Below are 15,283 nucleotides of genomic sequence, written 5' to 3'. Positions count from 1 at the left end.
GAGGCTGCCACTGCAGGCTGGGGCCAGCGGCAGCTGCTTGGCACAGCCCACATCAAGCACTGGGAACACTGCTGAAACCCGGCGCGCAGATCTGGGGGCCCGTGTCCCCCAGGAAGGGTTGGGGAAGTGATCAGAGAGCTGGGGGAATTGAACAGGGCCCACACCAAGCACTGGGAAGACTGGTGCTGCTGCTGGCTCCAGTTGGCAGCGGCAGCATGCCGTCATCCCACATGCAGATCCACAAGATTGTAAGATACCACAAAGTGTACTATCCTTTCTCCCTTGCATTGAGATCTCCGAATCCACATCCCCCAGGGATTTGCTCATAGCTATCTTTACTTCGCCCAACATGTCCATTGAGTTCTCTCCCCATAATGACTACTTCATTGTTGGGCACCTGTTGCATCATCTCATTCACCTTTCCCCAGAAGTTCTCCTTCTTTGCTAGACTCTCTCCTTGTGGGGCACACATGCTTATCACACTCATCAGTTGGCCTCCATTGTCCAGTTTTTGTCTCATAACCCTGTTATTTCAGCTTCCAAAACTTTGTCCGTTAGTTCTTTGCACAGGATGATCCAGATTCTGTTTGTTCATTTGTCTCCACTGCTATAGAAAAGTTTAAATCTTCCTCTTAACCCTCTTGCTTTGTTTCTTATCCATTTTCTTTCCTGCACACACCCAATATGTACTTTCCTCCTTTCCATTAAGTCTGCCACTTCTCCACCTCTCGCCATCGTACTTCCCACAGTGAGTGTCACAACTCAAATCCTTTCTTTGGACTAGCTTCCTTTGCCACACTGTCCTTGGTGCGGTAGCCCTTACCCATTTCCCACAGAATCCAGGTGTTGATTTTGTCTCCTACAGGGGATGCCCTAGCTAGGTTTGTTCCTTGGATTTGCATCATGATGATTTGGCAGAGGTTTTTACAGCTGGATGCCCTTCCTCATGCTAATCTTCTTCCTTTTTATCTGGGCTTGGAACCAGCATTGGATGTGTAAAATTGCGCATCCATCGTGGAGTGAGATTAAAAAAACAAATTGTAGACGCTTGATTTTATTTTTTTTAATATACTATAACATAATTATATTCAAAAATAATAATTTTTGTCCTGACTTTGTTTTTTTGAGTAGTGTATATAGAAGCAATTGCATAATAGCTCAAAATAAAGTCTTTCTCTTGTGTATTGTATGTGTACATTCTAGGTCCCAGGAGCAGGCTGGGAAGGATGGGGCGGCAGAGGGTTGTGTGCAGCAGAGCCCACTCAGGCGGTGCAGTGCATGTGTAGGTGTGGTTGGTCCCCTCTCTTTCCTCCTCCAGTCTGGCCCATGGCTGCCCCTGCGTTTTTCCACATGGGACAGAGTCCCACCCACCTGCCTGGCTTACCCCACCCCCCTGCCTCCAGATTTCCACCTCTGCCAGAGCCCCAGGCATCTCACTAGCATGGTGCACAGACAGTTTTCCTTCATGGGTGCTCTAGGTAGCTGACTGCAGTATGGCACAGGGTTCACTCCCTATGCTGAAACCACAGCTCCACGGGCTGGGTCTGGTCTGTGGACTGGAAGTTTCCAACCACTGCTGTAAACAGTAGCTGTAAACTACATAAAGTTGAAGATTTTGATGTTTGTGTAAAGATCATCAGATATGTTACATAATATATTTTGGGGAGTTTCCCATGTAATGTTTTAAAAAAAAAAAAAAAGATCTAGCTAGGAAATGTATTAAATTGGAGTTAGAGATAAGAATGTGTCAGGAACTTTGAAGAAAGTTGTTAGTAATTTTCAGCATTACAATTTGCTGAAATAAAGATCTGAGATTAAACAAATATTACATGTAAAAAAAAAAAAAAAAATCAAGTGTCTTAAGAAATTCAGAATTAAGGCAGCCAGATGACTTGAATTGTACCTTGCAGTAATGCCCCAAAAAGACGGGAATGAATCTGCATCTTGGGTCAGAAATCAGTTTTACCTCATCTCAGATCACAAACACCAAAATGGCTTAATTGTAATGACATCATGCAACCGCCAAACAATTCTAATGAAAGCTAAGCTTGTTTGAGAAGCTCGGCTGAGCTTTTTACCTTGATGTTTTTGGATTTCTTTTAAGTGAAGCCTTAATTCTGAACTTACGAGTTTTTGATTTTGGGGGGGAAATTTCCAGACTCTTCTGCTTTGATACATGGTGGGTGCATCTACATGTGCAGTTACAGCACCTGAATAAACTGTGGAGCTTATTGCTCCAGAGTTAATTTCTCCTGGGTATGCCTTTGATGCGGTACCTAGGAGCAGTCGACTCCAGAGCAATAAGCTCTAAAGTTTATTCAGGTGCAGTGTATAGAGCCTGGGTGGAGCATCCCCACCTAGTAGGGGGCCCCAGTGGTCAGCCTCCCAACCCAGACCTGCCCCTGCTGGGGCCTGGCTGGGACACGGAGTTTTAGTGCAGGGCTAGCTGGCAGGCAACCCCCCTCACTGAAGAACTCTTGTGCCTCAGGCAGCGTCTACACATCGTCGCTACTGTGGAGTGTTTTACTCCACAGCAGGATAGTACAGGGGTTTTCAACCTTTTCAGGTCAGTGTACCCCTGGCAACCAGTAGGTGGGGGGGGGTAGCATACAGCTACCCATGTCCAGGAAGAAGCAGGCACAGCTGGAGGAGCCACAGAAGAAGCCCCAGTGGCTGCCCTGCAGCAGTGACAATCAGGGCCTCAGGGCTCATGGCAGAGTGCCCCCACACAGCATGGGGCAGTGAGGATTCTCCCCAACTTAGCACCTGCACAACAGCTGTCACATTGCTTGGGTGCAGCACGGCTTGGTAGGGTGCCATGTGCTGTCTGGGACCTGGGGCAGCTACAACAGTCAACTGAAGCCAAGCCTCAGTGGCCCCAGGTCTCAGACAGCGCACAGCGCTCTGCCAGGCTGCGCTGCACCTGCGCAATGGGGCAGCTGCCATGTGGGTGTGTAGACTAGATGGGGGCTCTAAACTGAAGCAGTGGATTTTTAAAAACACCACTTCAGTTTAGGGCCCTTTAAACCACACACCCGAACTTACCTGCCTCTCCAGTGGAGGGGAGGGTGACCTGCCAGTGGCTGGAGCGGTCTCTGGGCTGTGGAGTGGGGGCTGGTACTTCCCTGAGTGGCAGCGCCAGCCCCCCCACCAGGTGGCACCCCCCTGCAGGCACCCAGCTCAGGAGGTCCTGGGGAGACAGCACCATGGAGGGAAGCACCGGGCCCCCGTGCAGCTCAGGAAGGCAGGTTCTGGGGAGTGAGGGGAAGGTCAGGCTTGCTGCTTTTCTTGGGCAGAGCCTGCCTTCCCAGGCTGCTGCCAGGCTGCCTGCATGGGCTTCCTGCAGAGCCCCTGAGATGCACAGAGCCAAGTGCTTCGCTCTGCCGTTGTAGGGCAGTAAACTAAAACTCCTTCGAGGTTTGCTGTACTACAAGTCATTTAAGGCTCATTACGCCGCTGGATTTTGGTACAGCGACTAGAATTACTGCGCAGTATGCCGCTGATGCATACAAATACAGGCACCGTTAAAGTGGTGCAAAAGCATTTAATCCACTTCAAAATGTCATGCACACATGTGCCTCATTTTGTCTACACAGCCTTGCATTAATTTTAGACAGCAAATGTGGTATTTAACTATAGATGAGGATTGACATGTATACCAGTAGGTGGCAGTAGTGGCACACAAGAGAAATGCTTGTAAAAGAAGTCCTTAAAACATACATATTTGGTGCATCTTAAAAATAAGCTTTTATCTGCAGTAAACCCTGGGACTTGCTTTTTTGTCAAACCTGTTTGTATTTGAGAGCGTGAAAAAATCATTTTGTTTTATTATAACAAGTTTTCCATGGATGTTAAGTAGAAAAGATTGCTACTTTAAAATTACAATATACTATGTCAGGTTTTTATTTTGAATTTTCTTACCAATCCAACCTCAGTGAATAATGGTCTCTGGAAAGAAAGGGAAAATAATTTTTACAAAAATAATTAACACTCCCATTACAGCTCCTTCTGTGGAGAAGAGGAGTAACATCAGATAGTGTAGCAAAAGATTGGAACCCTTAGTTCAAATCAAAACAAATGATTTTGCCAGTGTCTGAATATTTTTAGAATAGGTTTTGCTTGACCTTTTTTTTCCTTCACATTTTTGGAGTAAATCAAGGGATCATGGATGATCAGTAAGTGATAGAGACTGAATTCCCATTTTTAAAAAATGAACAAATCATTCATCAGAGATCTGAACTTCATCATATTGCCTTACCAGTGTTCCTCAGCTCAAGCTGTGAAAAATGTTTATCGTCCGCATTCGAGATGAGGTTTAGATTTATGCTAATATCTTCTTTCATTCTACAGTGTATGAGAACCTTCTTGCTATCAAATTTTCTAGGAAATGTCTTAAAATAAGGATGCCATTTATTTATTTATTTTTAGTCATCCCCAAAGGTCGTGATAGAAGTGAGCATTCCAAATTTAGGTTAGGAAGGCCACTGGTCCAATAATATAAAAATTGGGAGTATTTTGTAAAAGAGAATGGTTTTAGCTTATTTAAATGAGCCATTTATAATTTGCATGTAGTCCTTAGGAAGATGAGGTTGTGTATAAATATTTTGATATGAGAGTCCTAAAACTGACTAAATATCTTTTTTCTTCAGATGAGAGAGAACTTTAATTAAACTTGTACACAATTATCACACAGTATATAGATTCATAGAAGTAGGGTTGGAAGGGACCTTGTAGATAGAGTCTGACCCCCTGCCCTGGGCAGGAGGGAGAAACCAGGCTCCAATGACCCCAGCCAGGTCGACGTCAAGCCTCCTTTTAAAGACCCGTAGGGTAGGAGCCTCTTCCTTTGGAAGTTTCTTCCAGCTGCCCTGACTGTGAAATAGTGCCTTTGGATGTCTAGTCTAAACCTACTCTCTAAGAACTTGTGGCCGGTATTCCTTGTTACCCCAGGGGGTGCTAGGGGTAACAAGGTCTCTCCCAAACCCTGCTGGTTCCCCATAGTGAGTTTTATAGCTGGCCACCAGGTCCCCCCTCAGCCTTCTCTTGTGAAAGCTGATCAGGTTAAGATCCCATAGCTTCTCTTCGTAGAGTCTGCCCTGCTGTCCCCGGATCATGTGGGTTGCCCTCCTCTGGACCCTCTCAACGCTGTCCACATCCCTCCTGAAGTGCAGCGCCCAGAACTGAATGTAGTACTCCAGGTGCAGCCTGACCAGTGTCGCATAGAGGGGGCGGATCGCCTCCTTGGACCTGCTTGTGATGCATCTGTGGATGCATGACAAGGTATGGTTAGCCCTACTGACCATGACTTCACCTTGTCAGCCCATGTTCATCTTGGAGTCAGTAATGACTCCAAGATCTCTTTCTGCCACTGTGCTCTTGAGAAGGGAGTTTCTCAGCTTATAAGTGTGCTACTGGTTCCTACTGCCCAAATGCAGCACCCTGCACTTTTCAGTATTGAAATCCATCCTGTTTTCATTAGCCCACTCCTGTAACCTGTCCAGGTCCTGCTGTAATCTGTCCTTCCCTGCTAGTGTGCCCACTTCACCCCAAATCTTGGTATCATCAGCAAATTTTAAATAGGCTGCTTTTCACCCTGGCGTCCAAGTCACTAATAAAGAAATTGAACAGTGCAGGCCCAAGGACCAAGCCCTGAGGGATGCCACTGCCTACTTCCCTCCAGGTCGAAAAAGACCCGTCCACCACTACCCTCCGAGTACAACCCTTCAGCCAATTTGCAATCCATCTGACTGTGTAGGCATCAGTGCCACAGTTGCCTAGTTTTTTTAATGAGGATGGGGTGGGAGACAGTGTTAAAGGCCTTGCTGAAGTCCAGAAAGACTACATCCACCGCGACACCTGCGTCCAATGCTTTTGTGACCTGATCGTAGAAGGCAATCAGGTTGGTCTGACAGGACCTGCCCCTAATGAAACCGTGCTGGTTGCCCTTGAGCATCATCCCTGCTGCTGGCCCATCACAGATGTGCTCCTTGATAATCTTCTCAAAGAGTTTCCCCAGGATTGACGTAAGATTAATTGGCCTATCGTTGCCTGGGTCCTCCCTCTTCCCTTTGTTAAAGATGGGGACCATTTCGCCTTTCTTCCAGTCATCTGGCAACTGGCAGAGCACCACGAGTGCGTGTAAAGCCGTACCACGGGCCCCACAATAACCCCTGCCAATTACCTCAACACCTTGGGGTGGAGAGCATCTGGGCCTGCTGATTTGAACACGTCCAGCCCTTCCAGAAGTTCTCTAACCTGGTCCTCCCCGACCTTAGGCCTGGCGGCGTTTCTTTTGAGTCCATCTGGAATCTTGGTCAGGGAGTCCCGGTCCCTGCACAAGAAAATGGAGGCAAAGAATTTGTTAAAGAGGTCTGCTTTCTCCTCTGGTACAACCACCAGATTGCCAAGCATATCCTGCAGGGGCCCCACATTACCTGGTGCCTTCTTCATTCTCCCTATATATTTAAAAAAGGACTTTTTTATTATCTTTGATCTTGATGCTAGCCCTAGCTTGGTATCTGCCTTAGCTTTTCTAACAGCCCCCCTACAGACCTGAGCGGTGGAGGCATACTCCTCTTTGGTGATAGCCCCACCCTTCCACTAGGTGTGTGCCTCCTTTTTGGCAGTCAGGCATTCATGAATGCCCTTGGTGAGCCAGGGGGGCTTTTGGGCACTCTTGTTCCCCTTGCTTCTTGTTGGGATTTTCACCCCTTGGGCTCTGAGTATTATCTCCTTAAGAAACGACCACTCATCTTGGGCACTGAGTTCCCCTACTCTCGAGTACCCCAGCACCTCTCCCACTAATCTCAGCTTATTGAAGTTGGCCCTCTTAAAGTCTAGGGCTACCGCCTTGCTGCAGGCCCTTGACACCTTGCACTAGATGATGAATTCCAGCATGTGATGATCGCTATCGCCCAAGTTATCGAGGACCTGGAGCCCTCTTACAAGGTCGTCGCCTGTGACCAGGACCAGGTCCAGCAGGGCATTCCCCCTGGTAGGACTGTGCACCTCCTGGGTTAAGTGGAAGTCCTGTATCTCTGTATATGAACAAGTAGAGTGAAGCCCAGTGTTCCTTACTGATCCTTAGTGGATGCTGATAGAACTAGGAATAGCAAACTGATTCCTTTGGCTATTCACATTGGGGAAGAATGGAAAGGAGAGGCTGAGAGCCTCAGCTAGAAAGATGTTTACTGGCATCACTTGACATTAAAGCTTTTATGACATATTTTCATTTATTTTATTTTTATTTTTTTTGCCTGGTAGGGCCATGGACTTGTTAGAATCCTGTGGCTTGAGAACACCATGGACCCATGATCCATCTGTATCCATTGTCTCTCTTGAACTCGGGGGAGTCATTGTCTTTGGTTTCCCCATTGTCTTCAGGAAGGCTTAGCAAGTCCGTTTTCACACAATCTTGAATGCAACATCCTGGTCCACAGTTGGTTCTCTTATTTCCTTTATCCAAGCCTATTATACTAATAGAATGGGCAGGTGGTTCATTCATAATTCTTTTTTTTTTTCATCAGACAACATGGCTAACGTATCTAAGGGTTAATTCAAAAGACTTGTTCAGTGGGTTGGATCACCTCATCTCTTCCTTATGTGGTTTGAATGAATCCAGGGGTCAGAAAGTTATTCCCAAGCTATTTTGGTCCTTTGGACATGCGGGCTGTCAATATGTGCTAGGCTTCCTTGTCTCACTTATAAATAAAGCAGTCAGAGGATGTAAAATGCAAAGTGGGTAGACCTTACTTACATTAGGGAAGCATCACAGGAGATCAGGTACTAATATAAATTTATCACTGCTGTGACCTTCAACAGGAGAAGAAAAAGAGAATAAACAGGGTTAAAGTAGAGGAGTAAAGTAGACCACACTTGAAGGAGCGAGGGGAATAGAGTTAGAGGGTGATTGCTGTGTGTACCATCCTGAGGGTGGGATTGCTCTGCTCACACCCTGAGGGTGGGAAGACAGTGAAAGAAGTAGTAAAGAAGTGGGAAAATGGTAGGTTAAACCATGCTGCATAAAACTACATCTGAGGAAGCTAAGAAGATAATTGGTGAGCGGAATCTTTAACTTCCTTGGCTGTCATGGAATATCTGGGCTGTTTGATTAAGGGCTTTTTGTTAAGGTACTGAGGAGTTCAGAGCTGACCTCAGAAGGAGACGAACTAAGTCATTAAGGGTTGGGGGGCTCAAGATCCCAACCACAAGGACTGGCCAAGGCCTTTTCCAAAACTGCTGGTCAAAAATACTGAATTATTGTGATAGTCTGAAGTGAGTATGGTGTCAGGGGAAGCGTTTCCAAGAGGCTGATAAAATATTTACACCCATCAGCAGGAAAATAAGTGCCAGAGATATCTGGCTTGTTGGTTCCAAAAGCCTCCTTGATGCTGAATTGCAACTTCAAGCTTGCTTGCTGTGTTGCTGCTTTTTGTATTCTGCTTTTGTTGCCTTGTTTCACGTTGGCCTGGAACACCAAATAACCAGGGACACCTGATTTGACAGTATTGGAAGGCCAACTTTTGCCACTGAATTTCAACTCTAAATAACCTAATTTGCTTACCTCATTGTAGTAGGGTAAGGGGGTGCTGGTCTCTTGCCTCTAGCTAGGTCTGCCACATACTTTTATTTATTCTCCTCAAATATCTGTTTTCTGAGGGCTCCTGCTCACACATTACCTTTGCACCAAAGGGCATCAAGAAGGATATGGAAGGAGTGGGGTAGGGCGGGGCAGGAAAGGCTCTTACTTACTGGTGGTGAAGGGCCTTTTGCATTTTTTCAAATAGAGATGAGACCCTGGGGAATTTGTTCTCTAAACAGGTCCACCTGTTGGAATTGCACTGTGAAACTGAGGGGAGGCATTAATGAGTTTGGAGGGTAAGGAAGAGAATAACCCAGTTGTGATGGATCATGGAACTCCAGGTGTCTGTAAGGGAGAAAGATTGGAAGAACTTATTGGGGATTTTAAACTTTTTGCTGCTGTCTTCAGACACACATTCTATATTCATGTTTGTTTAAACCACTAATTCTCAACCAGGGTGCTATGACATACTGGGGTGCTGTGAGATCCTTCTAATGGTTTCCTGTGGTGCTGGACTGTATTAATGCTGTAAGGTGTGCAAACACCTACACATGATTCACAAGATAAACCCAAGGATTTCAAGTAGGAATCTGTAGTGTCAAAATCTTTCTGGCTTGTAGTCTTTCTGATTTTTTTTGCAACAGAAAAATTGCTGTACTATTTTTCTGCAGTCAGAAAATTAGCAGAAACAAAGAGCTGGCATTTTCCAAGGCATGCCTTGAGTCTGCAAAAGGTTGAGAACAAGTGGTTTAGACTCATGAAGGGAGTTTTCATATGCACCCACAAAAATTATTTTTGGTGCTTACATTATTTATTTTTGGGGTGATGGCTCTTTCAAAGCTGGTTTTCTCAAAGTTACGTGCTGTGGTTCTTTTTATTATATGAAGCTTGATTTATTGAAAGAAAGAAATAAGACGGACTTGTAATTTTCTGCTTTTATTTGCTTTAGGGGTTGTTTCATTAGTGGCTGTTCATCCTTCTACAGTAAATACGCTTGGGAAACAGCTCCTGCCAAAAACATTTGGACAGTCTAATGTCAACATTGCACAACAAGTGGTAAGGATTTTTTTCTATTATTGGTTGCAAATCTATCTAGCTGTAGCTTAGTTTAAATTCACCATGTAGAGAAGGAGTCAATCTTTTAAAGCAGTGAGCTGCCACTTGTGACTCAGCCTTTGCCACAGGCTGCTGTTTCCTTTCACTTCCATGGAAGTGAAGGGAAATGCTTCTCCCTTCTGCAGCACTCCCCTCCATGGTGCCCAGATTGCCTCCTGCTGGCTCCATCATTTGCCTCTGCTATGTGCCTCCAATCCCTGTCCCTGAGGAACATTTGGCAGTGATGATGAGCTGCAGCATGCACTATAGGAGGTGACAGGATGGTGGGAGGATCGGCAGCATGTTGTTGGGTGGAAAGAGCACTGAAGTGAGCTGTGTACTGTTGATCCCCAGTGCTGCTGTGGGCCAGTTCTGCCCTTTGGGCCACAGGTTGCCAACTTCTGATGTGGAGAATCGGTTGTTGTGTAACATGCAAAGTACTGGCAAAAAATTCAATTCAATCTAATCTTCTTTTATGAGAGGGGTTGTTTATTTAACCAGTCCAGTAGTTTGTTAATAACTGTTCTCATGGGTACAGGCAGCATCAGTGTGTAAATAGGTGCCAATGGTTATCAAACTAAACCAGCCTTCAAGACCTTTCATTACTGAATATTCAGGTCTCTCTCTTGGTAATCAGAATTGTTGCTATAAATCAATGATCTTTTCAGACTGGTATATTTTGGATCTTGGACTAAAAGCCTGTTTGCAAGTATCTTAAGAGAGATCAATATTGGGAAAATAATTAAATATAAAAAGTGTGGAGGTTGGATGGTGTGTGAAGCTAGTAACAAGATAAAATGACCCTATTCCTGTAGTGTAAAAGCCTCTGAATTTTTGTGCCTGTGCACTGAAATATGGATTATTTTTTAATAACAAAGAGAGCTAAGAGTTTGGAGGTGTATTGAACAAGAGGTGGTTGTATTCATGCATCCATGCCCTCAGTTATAAATTACTACAAGGAGCACACAAAGCTTTAGTGCATCAATAAAATTATCAGCATGTATGCTCTTATCCCACAGTCCCCTACACCAGAGGTTTTCAGCCTTTTTGGATCAGTGTACCCCCGGCGGCTGAACACGGGGAGAGTGGCCGAATGTGGAACGGTGGCAGCCATTGTGCGCAAGCTTCCCTCATGTCTGGGTGGGCAGTGCCTGTGCAGCAGTGGAGGATGGTTTGTGGCAGCATTCCATCCCTGCTCACTCACTTGTACCGCTGATTGACAACCCTGCCCTACGCTAAAAATGAAGGTAGCTTATCCCATTTTCATTGAGAGGCAAACTACCTCACATTTACCATGGAGTAAGAGAGCGTGTGCAGGCTATTGGGAAAGAATTGACTGAGCACGTTTGCACCCTGGCTTACCTTTAGTAACTCGTTCTTGGACCCATCTTGGAATGCAAAGAGCTCTGGGGTTGTCTGACTATACAAGTTGTATCATTTTAACTATGTTGGTATAATGAAAATAAACGTTCTTAATATGGATACAGTTACAGCAGCCAGACATACCAGTATAATTGTATCCATGCTAGGGATATTGGGGTACTATTTCAGTAAAAAAGAAGAAAAAAAGGGTTTTGATTCCCGCCCCCCCCCCACCTGAAGTAATTTTATGCAGATCTAAAATATGTGTAGAGACCAGGCCTAATACTTGAACTCCATACACTTCAAAAGTTCCCTCTCAGACCATGGATGGTATTGCGTGAAATGTTTGTAGGGCAACAGATAACTTGATTGTACTACATTGCCGGTTATATATTAATTCAGTTACTGTTCTCAGGTCTTCCTTTAGTTTCTCAGAAAGGGAAATTCCAGCCATTGCATTGGCTCTTATTATGTTAATGTAGTAACCCATCAAAGGAACTACAGTAAGGAGAATTATTAGTAGGTCCTAGGTCATAACTTCATAATTAAAGTGACATGGAATCTTTATAATTTTTATTTAAGTGCACTCGTTTCACTCTAAACTTTGAAAGGATTATATTATTTTTGGGGTTTTTTTATTACAACTTGAGAATTTCTCAAAGTTTGAAAACTAAGATAAATACATACATTAAAATGTGATCAATTTTGTCTGTGGTTTAAATTGCTGTTTTTCTAATTCCTCACCTTCAACTCCTGATGATTGGTCACTATTGGATAATTTGCCATTATGTGCATTCCCTTTGGAGTGGCAAATTAAATAGTTTACTGTATTAAAACAACTCAAATTTTTGCAGTAGTTTAAAGATTTTTTTTTGTTAACTCCTAAACTTACTTGTGTATGGTATTGCTTGTTTAAAATATTAGTTTTGAAATAATAGGTAATTACACTCTCCCATTATTATTTCTGTGACCATTAGAAAAACTCATAGAAAGATTTATGTACTAAATGTCTGGATCACAAGATAATACTAAAGAGTGTAGAGCCTCAAATGTTGAAGAGATTTTATTCACCTATATATGTAGGTTTCTTCATGCTATGTTAGTAGGATCTTCTACTTGGGATATTGTATACTGGCTATACTGATACCAACATAAATTGGAGCTTAGTTGTATATTGCCATGCAAGATAATCAGCTTTTATTCTTTGCATAGACAGCTCCTTGAATACATTCAGTGCCTTTCCTTAATTCCCAGAGCTCCAAGTTGGTTTTAAGTGAATGATTTTTTTTATTTCCTGAACTCTTCCTATCCTGGAAAGATCCTAACTCAGTAGGCAGGCAAGGTTCTTTAGGAAAGCTTTTCTACTTGTACTTTCCTTCAAGGTAACCTCATCTGTCTGGTCAGCCATATAATTGAGGTGTTACACGACTCTCCAAGACTGGATTTATTTTTAGGTACTTAAAAATAAAACATTTAATTTTAAGTACTTGTTTGGCTCAGCTATAAAATAATATTCTCCTTTTACCAGAAGGGCATAAAATCAAGGAGTAAATCAAGTCAGAGTTAAGTCCTTGGACAACATGGTGAATACAATAAAAGAATGTAAATACTGTAGAATAGTTTCTGCCCTTCACTCCCAATGCCTTGGATTTATTCACACACTCTGTAGTTGAATTGTAGTCTGCTTGCTTTTATAAGCAGAATACTCCAGACAATTGCTTAGAAGCAAATTTTTTTTCTTAAATTTGCTTTTTATTAAAACTAAGCTCTTTTCTTCCTATCCCCCTTCCCCCCACCCAAATTCATGAACTTCCTAGTGACTTCAGTATATTTTCTAACTAATACTTTTTATCCATGAAATTACATCCTGTACTATAAACGAAATGAAATAAAGAAAATTTACCTTAAATAATCATGTAAGGTAACTGTAGTGCACTATGCAGAATTCACATTAAGGTAGGAGTGCTGCTCATTTGGCCTTGTGGGCCAGGTGAGAGGTTCAGGTCTGGTCTGCGAGCTGGATCGGGCCAGAGACTAGTCCCATATTCCAGATCCACCCTGCAGGGATCATCTGCTGTGAGCAGCACATGCCCTGGACCAGCTGTTTTCACTTTGCAACATATGTGCCAGGTGCAGCCACACCTGCCATATGCATCATGCACCAGGCCTAGCCCCAGCCCCACACACAGGACCTGTCTGGGGCATATGCTACATGTGGCATCCACACTGGAGTGGCCTTGCATGCTGGATCTAGTGTACAAGGCTTGTCTGTGGACCTGATCTGAACTGGCCCTAGATTCAGTGAGCAGGGCCAGTCTGGTCCAGGTGCCACATACAGCCTCTGCTCCGTAGCAGCCCCATATGCTGCATGCAGTGCATGCCACCTCCAGCCTGGTGCAGTATGCAGTGGATGGGGTTGGTTTGAGGCATGTACTGAATGCAGTACCCACAGTAGACCAGCCCTGTGTGGTGGATGTGATATGATATGTGAGCCCAATCTGGACAGGCCCCAGATCCGGCATGGCAGACTGGTCTGGTATAGTTGCTTTATGCAGTACATATCCTAGACTGGCTCTGTCATGTGAAGACTGCTTTAGATGGGTTCCACGTGCTGCTGGGACCAGTGCATGTTGCATGTGGCAGGCAACACTGGGCTGGATGATGTGGTTCGGTGGGCCATATTCAGCTTACAGGCCATATCTTTGATATCCCTGCTTTAAGGGATGCAGTACAGCTAGTAGATGGTATTCTGCAATATGAGCTGTAACCTGGTGAAAAGGGTGACTAGCTAAAGAGCATATTTTGAGATTGGAGTGGGGAAGGAGGGTGATGCACTGATGTATTAATACTCCTATAGACTATCCATCACTAAACTCAATAGAAATTGTGTCATTTTGTGGGCAGGGCTCAGAGCATGTTATAAAAAAGTCAATATCGTTACTTACAAATGGAAAAGTGAAACAGAGCAATGAAATTACTTGCTGACATTGCGTAGCACACCCGTGGTAGAGCCAGAGATAGTAAAGGCGTCCTAAAGCCCTGGGCATGTGCTGTTAGAAGCACTCCAAGTGCCTTTAAGTGCTTTAAGTGGTGAGTGTACAAATGTGAATGATTTCAAGTAGTACTTTAAAAATGACCCACTAAAAATGAGCATGTTTTAAAGTGCTTACTTCCTTTAAAGCCCCCATCCCTAAGCCCCTGACAACTTGTATACACACTCATACACATGTGGGGGGAAACGGGTAGACGGTCAGTGAGTGCTATCCTATGTACCAGGCAGTTTTCAGAAACCTCCAGAGGTATGCAGAAATTCTTTAGTCATCCTGGATTCAGAGTTTTTCAGATGCATCTCTGTCCATGGTCCAAGTTTTGGTCCTGTGTACTAACTGGTAAATTTGCTGCATCCCTTAAAATAACTTCTGCTCATTTCATAGCAGTTACCTTAAATCAGGCTTGTCCAATGTACAGCCCACGGGCCGCCATGTGGCCCTCCAAGCTGTTTTCTGAGGCCCAGGGTGCTGCAACGGGGAACCAAATTAAACACTGTACTTTCGTTTCGGGGGGGGGGTGGGGGTGGTGATGTGATACTGCTTCCTGTGAGGTCTTTGAATATGGCTCACCGGCCCACTGAGTGATAAAAAGTTCATGATCCAGCCCCATGTTCAAAAAGGTTGGACACCCCTGCCTTAAATCATCTTTTAAGGTAGGTCGATATGTATTGCATTTACTTTACAGTTTGTACTTCAGTTAATAAAAACAACTCACGAAAATTTACTTGTGGCTGTGTTCATGTTCTGATTCCTTCATCACAACATAGCAGATCCTGTATTTATTTATGCTTTAAACAGCAAGAACATACAAATATTGGAAATACTTTCAATTGTTTATTCTTACTATATCTGACCTAGCATGGGAGGGGAGAGCAGGGTGGCAAGACTGGCTGCTGCCACTGGGACTTTTACACGAGCAGCACAAGGAGGGAGGGGGCGCTGCCCTCCCCTCCTCCCGATGCCAGCTGTTTATGCCAGGCTGTGGCTCTACCCTGGAGGTGAGGTGGCATAGGGGGCAGTGCAGATGGACTGAGGAGTAGAGCCGTAACCCAGCGCAGGACTGCGGCTGGCAACAGGAGGTGGTGAGGGCAGCACAGCTTGCTCCTCCCCCCCCAGCTTCTCCTTATTCTGCTAGTTGTGTGGGGGTCCTGGTGGCAGTGCAATGAATCTCATCACCCTGCATCAGGTCGTGCCC

At 44.5% G+C, this 15,283-nt stretch overlaps 1 protein-coding gene across 6 annotated transcripts in view; it reads left to right on the top strand.

Annotated features, from left to right (window-relative positions):
• The window catches only part of TFDP1 (transcription factor Dp-1), an 88,843-nt gene that overhangs the window by 44,221 nt on the left and 29,339 nt on the right, over positions 1 to 15,283 (top strand). For all 6 annotated transcript variants that reach the window (XM_090021701.1, XM_090021735.1, XM_090021726.1 and 3 more), the window contains exon 4: positions 9,531 to 9,637. In XM_090021701.1, the coding sequence (XP_089877827.1) occupies positions 9,531 to 9,637 (107 nt within the window). The remainder of the gene's footprint in view (positions 1 to 9,530; positions 9,638 to 15,283) is intronic.

The sequence above is a fragment of the Crocodylus siamensis genome, chromosome 1 (genome assembly GCF_052110815.1).
Source record: "Crocodylus siamensis isolate JL-2025a chromosome 1, ASM5211081v1, whole genome shotgun sequence".
Taxonomy (NCBI): Eukaryota; Metazoa; Chordata; order Crocodylia; family Crocodylidae; genus Crocodylus; species Crocodylus siamensis.
The sequence above is the reverse complement of the archived record's forward strand: the minus strand, read 5'-3'. Positions and strand labels throughout refer to the sequence as shown.